Source organism: Benincasa hispida, chromosome 11 (genome assembly GCF_009727055.1).
Source record: "Benincasa hispida cultivar B227 chromosome 11, ASM972705v1, whole genome shotgun sequence".
NCBI classification, from domain to species: domain Eukaryota; kingdom Viridiplantae; phylum Streptophyta; class Magnoliopsida; order Cucurbitales; family Cucurbitaceae; genus Benincasa; species Benincasa hispida.
In genome coordinates this window covers 656,616-675,528 of record NC_052359.1, presented here as the reverse complement: position 1 = coordinate 675,528, position 18,913 = coordinate 656,616, and the positions used below count along the sequence as shown (strand labels likewise).

General features: G+C 35.6%; 1 protein-coding gene across 1 annotated transcript; it reads right to left on the bottom strand.

Annotated features, from left to right (window-relative positions):
- Positions 1-344: 344 nt before the first annotated feature.
- On the bottom strand, positions 345-1,706 carry LOC120090166 (glycine-rich cell wall structural protein 1.8-like). Its single transcript, XM_039047689.1, has 3 exons — positions 1,035-1,706; position 501; positions 345-439 (listed from the first exon to the last, which is right to left on the bottom strand). The coding sequence occupies exons 1-3, from the start codon at positions 1,704-1,706 to the stop codon at positions 345-347; spliced, it is 768 nt and encodes a 255-aa protein (XP_038903617.1).
- Between the last annotated feature and the right edge of the window lie 17,207 nt (positions 1,707-18,913).

Genomic DNA, 18,913 nt, shown 5'->3' with positions numbered 1-18,913 from the left:
TTATCGAGTTGGATAAGTGAAAGTTGGATCATGAGTTAAATTGAGCCAAACAATGAGAGAAAATTTGTTGATGAAGTTATCGCTTCAGGTGAAATTAACTTTGAGACTTAAAAGGCTAATAATAGCTAGTTATATATGTATTTTATACATACATACATATATATATATATACATACATACATATATATATATATATATATATATCACGTTCATGGAAATTACTAAAATTCAAAGAGAAATACAACCTTCTTACCCAAATTCTTTTATTTTTGCTAACACACATTTATATCAGGTAAGGACTCTCATTTTAGGGATAAACTTCGAGGTGGTGTTTTTTTCTTTGTTCAAGGTGCATATCCACCATCATATCCTCCTTCTTCGCCACTACCACCATAGCCACTTCCAGCTCCACCACCACTTCCGTATCCACTTCCATGTGCTCCGTGTCACGGTCATGCTTGTCCAGGGCCTGTTGCCCATGGCCGCATGCCCGATCCAACCCTCTTCTAACATACTTTCATATCTTGTATTGTATTAGTTTAGTTAGCTTGCTTTCTTTACATTTTTATTGTAAGTGACCACTCGCCCTTTTACATATGCAAGGGCGCCAGTTGGCTTTTTGTTCAGAATGCACTATATGGGGATAAGACTAATCATCACTTCCTCATACCCCGAGTAGTATTCTATAAAGCTATTGTTGTTGCTTATTGCTTTCTAGTCTACTAAAATCTTTCTTTCTTTATTCACACTCACAAAAACTTCTTACGAAAACCTTTTCTCCAAACCCGTTTTCTAAAACCGTTTTCCCTAAAACGAGGGTGGAGGTTGCAAGAGGCACTCGGTGTGCCATCGGCAGTCCGTATTCGAATTGGCTGACTTGTTCGTGAGCGGGAACAAGTGCCGCACAATCGCTAAGAGAAGCTTTCGAAAGAGCGATTGTGACACTNCGTATTCGAATTGGCTGACTTGTTCGTGAGCGGGAACAAGTGCCGCACAATCGCTAAGAGAAGCTTTCGAAAGAGCGATTGTGACACTCCGCCCCCATAACCTGCTCCGCCACCACCGCCGCTTCCACCTTCATATCCTTTGGATCCACCATATCCACCACCAGACCCACCTCCTCCTCCACTTCCGTAACCTATACCATGCCCTACTCCTGGACCATGTTCTACACCACCTCCACTTCCATATCCTCCACCTCCACCACTACCGTAACCAACTCCATGGTCTCCTCTACCTTCATATCCACTTCCTCCACCACCACCACTGCCATAGCCTTTTCCATGTCCTCCTAAATCACCATATCCTCCACCACTCCCTCCGCCGCCACCGCTTCCATATCCACTACCACCAAGGTCAGAGCCAACTCCTGCTCCATATCCACCTCCTCCACCACTACCATAACCAACCCCATGATCTCCTACACCTGTATATCCAGAACCACCACCTCCACCACTTCCATATCCAGAGCCTCCAAGAGATGAGCCAGCTCCGCCTCCATATCCTCCAGCAGCACCACCACCATAAGGTCCATCATGATGATCACGTTCGTATCCTACTTTCGGGTTATGCACAGGATGATCATAATTATCATATCCAGATCGATGTGGAGGAATATCATAGGAAAGAAGAGTCCTGGTAGCCGAAGCTAAGCCTAAACCCACCAACAAAAGCAAACCAAAAGACAAATTTCTAAATATATCCATGGAGAAGGATGCCTTAGAATGCATCCATTGATCTTCTTAGATAGGGAATGGTGGACGGGTTCATCAGCTTCACCACTACGTCCTTAGTGGTGGAAAGGGTACACATGTAAATATAAAGATATTTTGGATCTGAATTACACTTTCCACGAAGATTAAGCTCAAATTTTAGATAAGAAGTTATTCAAATCTCAATACTCATGTAAGATTTGGATCTCACCTTCCACTAATACAAATCTTGAAAGATTGTTTGGATGATGCAAGGGATCTTTTTCTTTTTCTAATATGATCTCAAGTGTCATGTATTCATTTAAGTTTTAAATTTACGAAAATAAAAAAAATGAAAATCGAAATAATTCACTCATAGGACAAAATATATTTTCCTGTATACGGGACCTTTCAATCTAAACCTTATTTCGTCAACCGTTAATAACATGAAAAAGAAGAATACTTAGTTTTATTTGGACTACATCTATCTTGTTGTAATCTATTTTAATTATAGTAGAAAAAAATTAAAAAGTATATAACACTTTTTTAATTAAATAGATAATTTAGTAGGTTGCAAAAAGAAGATTGGATTTTTATCATGCACCCAAATATTTTTTAATTGAAAATGTGCGAGACTTGATTTTTTTTTTTTTTTAAAGAAAAATCTTCCCATTATGAGATGATTTAATTAATGATGCCTAAAAAATCTATTAAGGAGAGCATATATTATTGGAGTTAATTTTCTCCTTTTGTACTACAGCCGCCATGAGATAGAGATAATATGGCATCTGAAACGACTTGCATTACTATAATTTTTATTATTTTTTGTACATACCATTATACATGTTTCCTTAGTTCCCATTTGAGAAAGACAACAAATAATTTCCCATTTGATATATAATGGTGGAAAAATTATCACATTTTAATCATATAAATCTCATAGTGCTTGAACAACGAATGAGATCATTTAAATAAATCACCTAGGTACTATGTCACATAATTCTAATTAAGTATTTGTTGTTAATAACATTGTTCCACTTTTGCGGGAAATAATAAAATATGAATATTTTTCTTGCAAATATGAAACATATGTTTAGTACAAAATTTAGGGTTGGTTGCACAAATAACAATCAAATAAAAAATAATTAAAGATGTAGAACAAGGATAGAAATATCAGGGATATGACACAAAATTAGCGCAAAATATCGTTGATAGCAGCTATCAATAATAGTTATATAGGTAAATGACTAAAAAGCCCACACGCAACCCACCATTTCGCGCTTCTTCTTCCAGTTTTCTCAAATTGAAAGCTATCACTGATAGCTACTATTAGTTGCTCCCCCTTTTTGCTACGTGGGGGCAACTTCGCGCACGAGAGACAGCTTTTTCAGAATAATTTGTTCAATCAGCTCGGTTGAATCAAAGATCCCACTCCAGGGAAGATCGACTCTTCTTTAACCCTCTTCTTTTATCATACAGATCTTACGTGAAGCCAAGCATTGATAGCTGCTATTAGTGATAACTTTCAATTTGAGAAATATTAATACAACCTTGAAATAGTAATACTTGTAATATCACCTTTCAATTTGCTATCAGTTATCAATGGCTATCAATGATACACTTTGATAAATTGGAATCAAACTTGAAATATTAATACCTAAGACTATTAGTCACTACAAGAAAAAGAAGCGTTGGGAGTTAGAAATAACTCCTGACGTCATATACTAGTCATCAGAAGATTGAAACTATCTCTTTACGGTAGGACACTGTCCGTCGGGAGTTATAAGAACTCCCAACGGGCTATTTATTCGTCGGGACTTCCTTAGGAACTCCCAACAAATCTTCCTACAACTATCGTGCGTCATCAGAAGATCTAGTATAAAATCTCAGACCCCCTTCTTCTTCCCAAATCGATCCCAAATCTTATAGTCATTAGGTAAACCCTAGCCCTCACAGTCGTTGTTCGCCCCTTCGTCGTTCGTTCGCCAATCGTCCATCGCATGCCTCATACCCGTTGATTGTCCATTCGGCCACGACAAGCTCGTTCAAAGCCCGTTGATCCGATTGTTCAAAGCTCGTTGATCCACCCGTTCGCCGCGCGCCTTACCCCCGTTGATCCGCCCTTTCGCTGATCGATCATTGCTCGCCTCACTCTCATTGATCGTTCGCCGCACGCTTCATGTCGTTGATCGTTCACCCCACGTATCACGATTATTCACCTCACTCCCGTTCAAAGCTCGTTCGTTGTCTCTATTGAGCTTGTCATCGACAAGCTTCGCCACCCATTCGACCAGCCCAGCTCCGTTGCCCATTTGATCTTCTCCATCGCCGCCGGTAAGTACTTCTTTCGCCGTTTTGTTTTTGTTTTTGCCGTTTCACCATTTTCACCGATAAGTACAACACCAATATATGGATGTGAATTCTATGAGTACTTCTAGATATGGATGTCAATTCTATGAGTGCTTCTAGATTTGTATGTAGTATACATACATAAATTATAAATCATATGTCAAGACTGAATACGTAGACACTAGGTAAAATGACATGTTTTATATGATATTGTCTTTGCAAATTCATGGTTTTGAGGAAAATATATTCCACTAAGGTCACTCACCCATGTAGATTTCCCATGCGAGTCCAGGAAAGGGAAGCAGACCCACTAAAGAAATTGCCCAACTCCTTGACGGTAAGGTTGAAAACCTACAAGTAAAAGGAAAAAAGTAGCCTCACTCGAGTGAAACGGAAAATATGATATTAGTATAATACTAATAGGCAATGATTCTAGGAACTCCATTTAGAAAGAGAAAAAACACATAAAAACTGAAAAATTATGCATGAAGGCAAACTCTTAATGAGAAATAGCGTTCTTGAACATAACATATATTTATTTCTTCAACAAATATTATGAATGTGATAGGCCTAAGCCTCAATTTTATTTACCAACAATGGCCTAAAGTTTCGGGAGCTTCTTAGTCTCTATAATTTCTTCTTCTTGATATTTTTTTCCTCTTTCAAATAAGTTTGATAACTTTTTAATCCAGTACTAACACATACCTTTCTTAGTTACCATCTTTGGAGTTTAATAACAAATAAGCTTAACCACTGAACTGAAATATTTGGATATTTACACATTTAGTTTGGTTAGGTTTTCCTATTATGGTTATATATGATCGTATTCTTATTCTTAGAGTTTAAACTTGATCAACTTCTTGTTTCTTCTTACATTTCATGGAATATATGTTTGGTAAACAATTTGGATGTGATGTTATGAACTTTTGACACTTTAGTTAATACAGGTTATTATTTTGTATTATAAGTTGGTCAGAAAAGGTTTATTTTTAATGATGAATAAAGAATGGATCAAACTAAGGAATAAGTTATCAGTGGAGTATAGAGAAAGAGTATCTCAATTTTTAGATGTGGCGAAGTTTCATGTTAATGATTCCAGAGGAATAAGGTGTCCATGCAAGAATTGTATAAATTCAATATGGAAAATATTAGATGTTGTATATAAGACATCAACACAATTTTCTGATTGGTTTAGATCTCAAGTATACATAGTATTGGAAGTTGAGAGGTGATTCATTTTTTGTAATCATTTTTAATGTATAATTAATTATCAAATTCTACAACGGTGCAAGAGAGAATATCTCTTTGGTGATTTCTTTTCACTTACAATGGGACCTTCGTCTAAGGTGCACTCTTACGATGGATGCATTGTTAATGGGGTACGATTTTACATTGTAGAGCATGATAATCTTCGAGCTACACAAAATAATGGAGTCCTAGTGGTCGGGGAGATCAGTGGGAACAGAAGTGTGGATAACAATTTCTACGCTATCGTAGATGAAATATTAGATTTTCAATATGCGAACAGAAGACTTGATTTTATGTTCAAGTATAAATGGTTTGGCACAGATAACAACAAAAGTAATAGGACACATGTAGATTTAGGATACAAATCGATCAATACATCGCACTTTTGGTATGTTGATGAGTCTTTCATCTTTGATGTCTAAGCACAACAAGTCTTTTACCTTGATGACATAAAATATGGTACCAATTGGAAAGTTGTTCAAGTAGTATAAAATAAGTGAATATGGGATGTACCAGAAGTAGATGATGTTGAAAATGAACAACTAGATTTACTAAAAATTGTTGGTAGAGTTCAAGTGGATGAAACCATTGAGGAGATTACTTTATGTAGAGTTGACGTTGATACTACAGTTGCGGAACGGCCAATTATTCGACATGGCGATGATGACTTCATAAACGATGTGAAGAACAATTATCTCCCAATAATAGTTCAAGTACTGATGAATAATTTGATTTTGATGACGATGATGAATAATCATGTATCTACTTAATTCTCTTCATGTATTTACTCAATTCTCTTTCTCTGTTTACATGTATTTCATAATAATTGTATATTGTTTTATCTTTTTTATTTATTTATTTGTGTAGATACGATGTCAACCCATAATAGGCAACAGGAGACTGATGAATAATTCCAGGAGCAAGAGATATAGCTAGACAACACAGGATCTTCCATGGGTGACACTTCAGGTTAGTATTCGTACATATCATCGATTGACTGAAATACATCTTAAACAGTTTTAAATTTTTTATTCCTCAGATAGTAGCTCTCCATCCACTCGAAGGAAACGCGAGCATTCGCGGAACGTCAAGTTGGAAAAATACATAAAAAAAAACATGGGAGAATTCCAATCGTGATAAATGATGGGGAGACGAAGCCGATTTCTCAACATTTGGTACGATTTAGTTTTGCGATTGGTGTCGCCGTCAGATCTGCATTTCTAGTATGATGTCGTATTTTTGCTAATATTCCAAACAAATTTGTAAAATTGGCTCAGAGTTAATTGTTGATAAGTTTATAAGTTTATTCTTTTAGATTGTCATGAACATTATGTTGGGTTTTATGTCCTAAAACTCACAGTTTGTAAAATGAAAAACATTTTCTATAATCAATAAACTTATTATTGATTTTATAAATTGTATACATGAAAGTCTAAATCCAATAAACTAAGACCCATGACTATTACATGAGTACTTAAACTTTATGTGGAGACAAAAGAGTTGATCAGGTTCGAGTAAATAGTCAAAATGATCTATAGTACATGAATAAGGTTGGGTCGTAACACTATTGGATGCGACCTACTCTGTAGTTGTTACAAAGAGTTGTAAAGTGCTACATACGATGTGATCCTAATTTGTACATATTATGACATGAGGAGTGGGGGCGTCCTACGAAATGAATTTGCATAAGATCGGACCAAGAAATAAGTCACTCTTACTTTATAATGTTGTTAACTATATAAGACCGACTATTTCACCAAGATGGCCTAGGTAACTCGATCTTAATCCTGAGCTAAATTTAAACTTCTGATTATATGGGATTATTCTTAGATTTTCATAGGTGAGGGTTGGCTCAACAGCACCAGCTCAATAAGCCTCCCATTTCAAGCGTAAGACCTAATACATAGCTGGGGACATAGGGTGCAAGACGGAGTTCACGCCTACCCAATTTAGGGATAGGAGAAAGGTTGTTCTCTCAAGTACTAAATCCAGGTATTGAACAAGGGGCCCCACCCTCTCACTACTGTGAGAGTTTTGGTTGAGTGATTGGATCACAAACCAGTTGTTCATTAGAGAATCAGTAGGAACTTGGGGAACAAGAAGTAATCTCGGGGGTAAAACAAATATTTGACCCAGCCGTTATTACGGACAACCTGTGAAAGGTCGACTTACTAATTATGGTTAAATAATATGGACATAATATATCTACAGTGAGGGGGGTACAACTATGAACTTTAGTGGAGTGACCCATTAGTTAACGAAGGGGGTTAATATGGTCTAATGAATTTAGCCGATTAATCTCGGATCGTTGGAGCCCATGATCTGTAGGTCCGCGAGGTCCCCCTAGTAGCTCATAAATGGATTAACTCTAGAGTAGCGTGATAAATTAATTTGAAACGTTCAAATTAGAATTAAGGGAATTAATAATTATATGAGATATAGTTATGTGTTTAATTTTAGAATGAATCGGACAATTTAAATTTAAATATGATTTAAATATATAAAGATGGATATGTGCAAAAGTTAATTTAATATTTGATATTAAATTAATTAGTATTATTTAAAAATTAATTTATGAAATTAATTTTATAAAATTAATAAAATTTTCAGTTTTAAAATCAAAATTGATTTTGAAATTTATTTTGATGGAAATTGAAAAATTGGTATAATGCACAAATGAAAAAAAAGGTTTTTCCATTATCCAACTTCTACTTGCTCACGCAAGATCCATCACCATTGCCTTTAATTACTCCAAGCATCAGCTGCAACTCATATAACTCTCTTCCTTACATGATGATCTGCTATATATTGAAGAGATTGGAGTGAATTTGAGGCATGCAATCGAGAGAATTTTAGCTGAAAATTCGTGGTGAAGAAAGTGTTCTTCAATAAGATTGCTGTTGTGAGCACTTCTCAAAATCCCATGATTCAAGCTTGTTTTGAGTCCTACAACTCAATCTAGAGCACCAAGAGAATAGTGGAGAAGTTCTTAAGGTGGTCCGCAATGAGATTTAAAGAAGATTGCAGCTGGAGATCGAGCTTTGAAGAAGTTCTACAAAGGTATGTCATGAAATTCACTTGTTTCCACAAGAATATGCTTTATATTTTGTCAAAATTAATGAATTATAGTGCTTAATGATCCTTGTTGCTTCCGTTGTTGCTGATACATTCCTACAATTAGTATCAGAGCTCGTATAAGCATTCAATTTGGTTTAATTTTAGCGTTCAACATCACAACCAGCACCTATTGATATACGATCGTCTAGCTTTTCTTCACATCATGTAACGTCTGGAACTAGACGATCGCTTAGCAATTGAACCTCAACAACGATTTTGAGCAGAAGCTGAAAAACTAGAACAACAGCTCAGCCTTCTTCACTTGTTTCTTCAATTATATCTTAATTTCAACTCTAATGACTCCAAATAAATTACATACTCTTCCTACACATAAAAGCTCATCATACAAGAGCCAATTATAAATTTAAATGAGAAATTAAAGAGAATTAAAATGCCAAAACTCAGAAAATCATATCAGTGCATCAGTTTCATATATCTCAAGAACAACACCCACCACACCAAAATTAAACCGAATTGAATGCTTAAATAATGCTCTGATACCAATTGTTAGAGTAAGAAAACATGCAGCGGAAGTATCAAGGATCCATAAGCATCCAAATTCACTAATTTTGGCTGAAACTAAAACATGTTCATCTAATTAAGAGGGTTTTAAGATCATACCTTTGAAGAACTCTTCAAGAACTTAATTAATCGGCAGCGATCTGTTGAGTTTTGTGTCCTAAGACTCGTGGTTTTGTAAACATTAGAACTTATTCTGAGAATTCAATAAAGTTGTTATTGAAAATATTGTTTTTTAGAAATCCAATAAACCCAAGTCCCTTGACTATTATATGAGTACTTGAACTTTATGTGGAGACATATAAGTGGATCAGGTTCGAGTAAATAGTCAAAATGATCTATAGTATATGAATAAGGTTGAATACCTTCTTCTAATAACACTATTGGATGCGGCCTAGTCTGTAGTTTTTACAAAGAGTTGTAAAGTTCTACATACGAAGTAATCCTAATACGTGCATGTGGAGACAAGTGGAGTGGGGGTGTCCCATGCAAATGAGTTTTGTGTAAGATCGGACCACGAAACCAGTTACTCTTACTTTATAACGTTGTTTACTATTTAATCTTGAGCTAACTATGAACTCCTGTTTGTTTGGGATTATCCTTTGATCTGCAAACGGTGAGAGTACACCAATTGCCTCTGCTCAATAAGCTTATCATTTTGGGGATAAGACCGGATGAATAGCTGGGAACATAGGGTGCAAGAGGGAATTCACTCCTACCCGATTAGGGTTAGTAGAGAGGTTGTTCCCTTTAAGTACTAATTCTAGGTCTTGAATAAGAGGCCTCACCCTCTCATTGGCCTGAGAGGGATTCGATTTGTTGATTGGATCACAAATCAATTGTTCATTAGGGGACCAGTGGAACTTAAGGAATAAGAGGTAATTTCGGGGGTAAAACAAAGATATGACCCAACCATTATTACGAGCAACCTGTGAAGGGTTAACTTACTAATCATGGTTATATCGAGTGGACCTAATATATCTACAGTGAGGGGAGTTTAGTTATGGGCTTTAGTAGAACACTCATTAGTTAACGAATGGGGGTTAGATCGGTCTAATGAGTTTAGCCGATTAATCTCGGATCGTTGGAGCTCATGATCTGTAGGTCCACGAGGTCCCCCTACTAGCTCGTAAATGGATAAGATCTAGAATAACGTGATAAGTTAATTTGAAGTGTTCAAATTAGAATTAAATAAATTTGGAGAAATAATATTTAAATATGATTTAAATATTTGAACATATAATTGTGTTAAAAATTAATTTAATATTCGATATTAAATTAATTAGAATTATTAAAATTGTTTAAATAATTATTTATTAATTTTATTAAAGAAAATTAGTTTATGAAATTAATTTTTTAAAATTAATAATATTTTCAATTTTATTAATTAAAAGTGATTTATAAAATCAATTTAGATAAAATTGAAAAAGAAAAGAAAACACAAAAAGTGGAAAAATCGTTTTCCTTTGTCTTTTTCTACTAGCTCACCAACAACCCACTTCAACTCTTCATTAACTCCAAGCATGAGGTGCATCTCATGCAGCAAACTTCTTTGCATTAATGTTTGCAATATATAGAAGATTTTGGAGTGTTTTGGAAGGATTGCAACTGAACAAAATTTTGAGAAAATTTTGAGAGAAGAAGGGTGTTCTTCTACTTGATTGCTGCTGTGAGCTTCTCCAAATTCCCTTAGTTCCAGCTTATTTTGAGTCCCACTACTCAATCTTGAGCTCCAAAAGAATAGTAAAGAAGATCTTGGGGTGGTCTACAACAAGATTCTGTGGGGATTTGTAGCTGAATCAAAGCTTAAAGGAAGTTCTTCAAAGGTATGTCATGAAACCCATTTAATTTCTGTTGAAACATGTTTTCTTTTCTGCCAAAATTAATGAATTAGAGTGCTAATAGATCCTGGTTTCTTCCGCTGCACATTGGGACCTTCGAACAACTAGTATCAGAGCATCAATAAGTATTCAATTCGGTTTAATTTTTTGTTTTGTGAGTGTTTTATATGAGAATTATGAAACTGTTGTACTGATAAGGTTCTTTTAGTTTTGACTTTTAATTTCGCTTTGATTTTCCATTTGAATTTCCAATTGGTTCTTGCTTGATGAGCGTTAATGTGTTCCCAAGAGTCTATAATTTATTTGGAGTCATTAGAGTTGGAATTAAGCTATAAATTGAAGAAACAAGCAAAGAGGCCGAGATTCAGTTCCAGAAAATTAGCCTATGTTCTTATCATCGTTAAGCTTCAGTAGCTAAACGATCGTTTTGCTTCATGTCTTAGACGATGTGAAAAAAAGCTGAGTAATCGTGTATCTTTGAGCATTGATCGTGTACCTACTAAAGCTAAGCGATGCGTTATATTGCTATACGATGGCACTACATGATCGTGTAGCTTCGGGTGGGAGCTAATCGATGTGATGAAGAGCTATACGATAGCCCTGAGCGATCGCTTACCACGATCGTTTACTTTTGATCGGGAGCTAAACAATGCGTTCAGTTGCTAAGTGATAGCACTCCCGATCTATGCGGCCGCTAAGCGATGCGTCAAGATGCTAAGCGATAGCACTACGCGATCGCTTACCTATGTGCGGTGGTTGGGCGATGCGTTGAATGCTATGCGATGGCATTAAGCGATCATTTACTTTTTGCACGTGCTAAATGATCGGCTTCATGCGTTAGACGATGGAGCTAAGTGATTGTATAGTACACTGTCTGTGCTAAACGATGGAGCTATACGATAGTGTAAGACACTAAGTGATCGTGTAGCTTCCTTCGGCACTAGACGATGACACTATGCGATAGGAGCAAAATACTACACAATCGTGTAGCTTTACTAAACGATCAGGCAAAATGCAAGACGATGGTCGTCATTGCTAAACGATGAGACTTAGTGAGATTTTGAACATGAGCAAGGGCTGCCGATTCGACTGGTTCTCTTGTGGTTCGATCCGGTTCAGCTTCGAATGGTTCTTGACTGGTTTGGTTCAGACGGTTCGGGTCCGGCAAGCTACTTGAGTTCGTTTTGGAGCGGTTCGGAAGCTGTTTTGTAATAATTAGATTTTGTTTGCTTGTTTTTGCCAAAAATAAAGCCATATCAGTTAGTGTTTAATTATTTATGTATGTGATGTATGTTATAGTTAAATAAATCTTGTATGTGCATACAGTATGCCATGTACGTTTAAAATCCTACCATAGGAAGCATACTACATGCATTAAAAGTATGTTATAAAATGTTATAATATATAGTATGCATGTTAGGGTTTCTTTTATTTAATATAATAGTTATATTATATATTGAATGCCTTTGTTGTTTGTCATGGATGTTTAGCATGTCTAAAATTTTGTAAGTTGTTATAAAATTGGGTTAGACGTTTAAAATGCATAACAAAGAACAGCTGCTCACTTAAGTTAACCACTTTTTTTAATAGTTAAAATAGGTCGTTAAACTTGTAAAACTATGGCTACAAACTCAATCGGTATATAATCCTGTCAAAAGCCGGGGGTACTTAAGTTGACGGTCTTAGAACACCTCCTACCTGGGGATTATAGTTGAATAATTGAGCATTGGTAATCGATTTTATGAGCATTCGTGAGCAGTGTGAGGTAATAAAAATGGTTTATCACCTAGACATCGTAGGTTTAAGATCCATTTATAAGTGTTATACTTGGATAAACCACCTAGACTTATGGTTGTTTTTTATTAGTAAAAAAGAATCTAAATATAAATATACCCAAACATTTAGAACACTTCAGTGGGAGAATAAAAGTTATTAGCTCTCACGTCCTCAAGAGTTCACACCGTGAGATCCATGCTCGGCTTCTTGCCGATTTTATCTCAACTCCTCCATATAGAAAGTGTTTGTATGGTTCAATAACAAGGTGAATTGGAAAAGTCGTTCATAGTAAGTGGGTGAAGGAAATATGTCAACATAGTCTTACGGTTTCCTCCATTAGTTTGAATCGTGAGATTCTTATATTGCGCTTGCTGTCATTTTTTATGTAACACTAGCTAGTCGTTAACCACGGAGATCCCAACGGAGGGTTAACATAGGATTCGAAACAACCCAGGTTTCAATAAAATGAATAGGGTCTTATAGTTCCATCTTGGCTATTGTCTTCTATTTCGGAGGCATTTTCATACCGTTCTGTAATATCTGAAAATGACGGGTCCACACTTAAAGGACTTACTAAGTGTTAGTAATGATCTTGACCGAAAACAATAACTAAATGATTATCGGAATATGAGTTATTCTGGAGATAGTATTTGGTCAAGAACTGTCTTTCTTTTGTGAAGAAATTCTTGACTGCCCCACGATAGCATTTGTTCTAAATCACTTAAGTATCATTGCAAAAATAATGATTATGGTACATTATCACTTTTCTAAAACTTGATTGGATTTAAAAGCAATTCACTTATAAATTTTGTTTGTAATTTCAAAATGACGAGTTCAATTATACAATCGTTGTCTTTAGAAAAACTGACAGGGGACAACTATGTAAACTGGAAATCGAATTTGAATACAATACTCACGATAGACGATTTGAGATTTGTCTTAATGGAGGAATGTCCTCTTATTTCTAGATCAAATTCCAACCGAACTGTTCGGGAAACATTTGATAGATGGATCAGGGCAAATGATAAAGCACATGCTTATATCCTCGCTAGCTGATGCGTGAAATTATGATGTGTTATGGTGTGAGTTGCAGTGATGTGTGTTATGCAGTGATCATGCAAGTTTTCTTAAAAAGACTCAAGTATGAACCTTCCTAGATTTCCTGGTAAATTCAGGGTCGAACACATGGACTACTGATCAGATATGTGATAAACACATTGATTCTTTTGCGGTAGTAAAAAAAAATGAAGTGGATAATGTTATGATTGAGATTTTTTCTATGCGACGGAGTTGGACGCAGAGTTGATGAAAGCGTAGAGTTACAATAAGTATGTGATGAAGGGGTTGAGAAGGGGTTTAGCTAACATTTCCTAAATTGTGCATAAATTATGCGATCATGCTACACACAAATAACAACACGTCATTTCTCAATGCAAAATGTCGTAATTCCTATTTCTAGGATGCATGCGATGTATATGCGAAACAATCGATAGGACTTATTTCTAAGCCTCTACTATTGCCTATGCGATGGTGAATGATGCATACATAAGACAAGGTGACCGCATACAATCATTCCTATTTCTAGGGCGCATGCGATGTATAAATAACAATAGAACTTATGTCTTAAGTTTCAATTTCTTGCTTATGCAATTCTAATCCGACTCTCTCAAGCCTAGATTCTAATATGACTTTCTCAAGTCTAGATTCTATCTTTAGACTACTCTCTCAAGTATGCCCAAAGGGTAAATGATGTATGCATAAGACAAGATGATCGCATAAAATGTAAATCTTAAGTCATGCTAGCTAAGTGTCTCTCAATCCATTCAGAAATTTAGCTATTCATGCGTGATATGGAGAGATTGAATATAGATTGAAATGAGATTTCCATTTTCTATAAGTAAAGTACTGAATACAAAATAAGAAATGGATGTGAGAGATAACAAGCTTGGTATGCAATGTCTTGCTTCCCGTGAATTTTTACACTACTCTTTTATCACTTCACCTCTATTCTCAATGTGGATTCTTGCTCTCGCAAGTGTTGGCCCTCTCTCCTTTTTATTTCTTTCTGGTAGTCTCTCGATCTGTCTGGGAATGATCTCTCGGCTTCCTCTTCTCCTTGCTCTCTCCATCCTCTATGTATAAGTGTGCACGAGAATGAACTAACTAACTAACTAACTCTCTAACTCCCAAAAAGGACTCTCTTCTTCTCTAGTGGCCTTCGGTATTTATAGACTTCAAGGTGAAGCAACTTTTCTTGCTAATGATTGCAATGATTGGCGACATTAATTCCCCTATTCTGTTGCGCCGATTAATGGTCACCGAAAGTTGAGTGTACTTGCTACAGTGTGGCTTTTAGCAGTTTGTCAACTAAATTCGGAATAGGCCGTTACCTGCTTTCCATCCCATCATGATTTATTATACTGCCACCTTGATGCGAGGTATATCTGGCCGCCTTTTTAAGAAACTTCTCACGATCGCAATCTTCAACCGCGCTGACACATTGTGCCTTTGGATCGCAATTTCATATGCGTCATCGCATTGTACCTGCATAAAATAGGTAAATTAACTGCTTTTATGCGATGAGCACTTGCGATCGCAATTCCTTTCAGTTTAGTGCTTTCAGACATCATATTGCTTATTTTACCATCACATTCTCTCATTCTTTTACTTATTTGAGCTATAATAACTTGTATTTCTACCAGTTATCACCATCCTATCTGACGTTTTGGCAAAAAAACACGAGGGTATGAACATTGCCAAAGAGATTATGGAATCTCTAAGAGGGATGTTTAGATAGTCTTCCTTCATCCTGAGGCATGATGCTATCAAATACGTTTTCAATAGTCGCATGAAAAAGGGGACCAATGTTGGTGAACATGTCCTGGACATGATGGTCCACTTTAATATAGCTGAACTGGACAGTGTTATAATGGATGAGAGAAGTCAAGTTGGATTTATTCTAGAATCTCTTCCGAATATTTTTCTGCAACGAGTTGAGGCACTGTAAGAGAAATTGCCCTAAATATCTTGCAGAGAAAGGCAAACAGGCTACTTAGATCCTGGAGACCGTTTGCTCAGCTTATCCAGTAGGAGAAGTTGCTGGTGAAAATGTAAATTACCTGCTTTTGTTAAATCTTGTAATGAACCTTTTGTACATATTTTTTGTTATGAATGAATTATTTTTTCAAGAAATATGTTTGTTCTATCTTATAGCAACTTCTGTTAAGAATCAAATTGTTAATGGTCATCAGCAAATATTCAAATATTTAAACAACTAAGACTGTAGTATAATGAATTTAAGATTTCTAACTCTGACTGTTAATAAGAGTTGTTAAAGTAGGTCAGACCATCTTAATCACAGAGTTGAGAGTACCTCAATGTAGTGGGAGGAAAATGTGCTTCCTAGCCATTATTGAGAATTAGATGAATTCCCCATAAGAAACCTATTTGTATACTGGTATGTTTACAATGATTCTCTCCGCTAAAGTGTTTAAGAAACATCTAGTAAGACTATAAATACCAGAGGTTAATAACCTAGGGAAAGTGGGAGAAATATCAGGTATGAGATACCAAATGGTAAAACCATGGGAATGGGATGCCCTAGTTTATTGTATTTCTCTATAAAATTTAGAAACTCAGTCTTATATATCAGATATATAAGTTACCACTGGAGTTTTAGTCCAAGTGGGAGTTTGTTGGGTTTTATGTCCTCAAACTTGTGGTTTTATAACCATTAGAACTTATTCTGAGAATTCGATAAAGTTGTTATTGAAAATATTTTTTTTAGAAATCAATAAACCCAAGTCCCTTGACTATTATATGAGTACTTGAACTTTATGTGGAGATATACAAGTGGATCAGGTTCGAGTAAATAGTCAAAATGATCTAAATTATATGAATAAGGTTGGGTACCTTATTCTGGTAACACTATTAGATGTGGCCTACTCTGTAGTTTTTACAAAGAGTTGTAAAGTGCTACATACGAAGTGATCCTAATTCATGCATGTGGAGACATGTGGAGTGAAGGTGTCCTGTGCAAATGAGTTTTGTGCAAGATTGAACCTCGAAACCAGTTATTCTTACTTTACAACGTTGTTTACTGTTTAAGGCTGACTATTTCAAAGCGATGACAAAGGTAACTTAACCTTAATCCTGAGTTAACTATGAACTCCTGTTTATTCGGGATTATCCTTTGATCTGCAAATGGTAAGAGCAAACCAATTGCCTCTACTGAATAAGATTACCATTTTGGTGATAAGACCGGATGAATAGCTGGGAATATAGGGTGCAAGAGCGAATTCACTCTTATCCGATTAGGGTTAGTAGAGAGGTTGTTCCCTTTCAGTACTGATTTTGGGTCTTGAACAATAGGCCTCACCCTCTCATTGGCCTGAGAGGGATTCGATTTGTTGATTAGATCACAAATCAATTGTTCATTAGGGGATTAGTGGAACTTAAGGAACAAGAGGTAATTTCGGGGGTAAAACAGAGATTCGACCCAGCCGTTATTACGAGCAACCTGTGAAGGGTTAACTTACTAATCATGGTTATATCTGTCTCTTATACACATCTAGATGTGTATAAGAGACAGACCTGTGAAGGGTTAACTTACTAATCATGGTTATATCGAGTGGACATAATATATCTATAGTGAGGGGAGTTCAGCTATGGGCTTTAGTGGAATCACCCATTAGTTAACAAATGGGGGTTGGATTAGTCTAATGAGTTTACCCGATTAATCTCAGATCGTTGGAGTCCATGATCTGTAGGTCCGTGAGGTCCCCTTACTAGCTCGTAAATGGATAAGCTCTAGAATAACGTGATAAGTTAATTTGAAATTTTCAAATTAGAATTAAATGAATTTGGAGAAATAATATTTAAATATAATTTAAATATTTGAAGATGTAATTCGGTTAAAAATTAATTTAATATCTGATATTAAATTAATTAGAATTGTTTAAATTGTTTAAATAATTATTTATTAATTTTATGAAAGAAAATTAATTTTGTAAAATTAATAATATTTTCAATTTTATTAATTTAAATTGATTTATGAAATCTATTTAGATAAAATTGAAAAAGAAAAGAAAAACACAAAAAGTGGAAAAATCATTTTCCTTTGTCTTCTTCTACTAGCTCACCAACAACTCATTTTAACTCTTCATTAACTCCAAGCATGAGGTGCATCTCATGCAACAAACTTCTTTGCATGAATGTCTGCAGTACATAGAAGATTTTGGAGTGTTTTGGAGGGATTGCAATCGAACCAAATTTTGAGAACATTTTGAGAGAAGAAGGGTGTTCTTTTACTTGGATGTTGTTGTGAGCTTCTCCAAATTCCCTTAATTCTAGCTTATTTTGAGTCCCACTACTCAATCTTGAGCTCCAAGAGAATAGTAAGGAAGATCTTGGGGTGGTCTACAACAAGATTCTGTGGAGATTTGTAGTTGAATCAAAGCTTAGAAGAAGTTCTTCAAAGGTATGTCATGAAACTCATTTAATTTCTGTTGAAGCATGTTTTCTTTTCTGCCAAAATTAATGAATTAGAGTGCTTATTGATCCTGGTTTCTTTCGCTGCACATTGGTACCTTCCAACACGGTCTTTACCAAAGATCACCGTGAACCACCTCAATGTCTTCCACATTATCCTCTTAGAGCTTTAGATCGAGTTTTGGGACTCAAGAACAGCTTGAAGCGATGAAGTATAGAGAAATACTCAAGTAGAACACTTCGAAGAACACTTTCTTTCCACTGAAATTTTTTCTCAAATTTTTTGTGTATTGCATGTCTTCAGTTCACTCTAATCTTCTTTATTTATTGCAGATGAACATGCAAAGAAGAGATATGCATGGCTTACAGCTCATGCTTGGAGTATTAATGAAGAAGAGGAAGTGGGCTTTGTGTGAGGATGAAAAAGATGATAATGGAAACCCAAGTTTTTCCATTTATGCATACAAATCGATTTTTCCAATTTTCCTTTAAAACCAAAATCTTGATTTCAAAATTCAATTTTGATTTTAATAACTGAAATAGCCAGTTTTAACAGTAAATGACCATTATAAAGAAAAGTGACTATTTTCGTGGTCCAGTCTATATGTAAACTCATTGCATAGAATGCCTCCACTCACATGTCTCAACATAAACGATTTGTGGATCACTTCTTGTAACAACTACAGAGTGGGCCGCATCCAATAGTGTTACCAGGTTGAGATACCCAATTTCATCCATATACCTATTAGACCATTTAGGCTATATACTGTCAACTTAATCCTGTTTATGTCACTACATAAAGTTACAGTATTCAAACTATAGCCATGGATATGTTTATTGGATTTTCATAATAAGATGCAAAATCAACAAGTCAATATTATT

Excerpts from the sequence above, each read along its gene's own strand:
- LOC120090166 (XM_039047689.1), bottom strand. The coding sequence starts at position 1,706 with ATGGATATATTTAGAAATTTGTCTTTTGGTTTGCTTTTGTTGGTGGGT.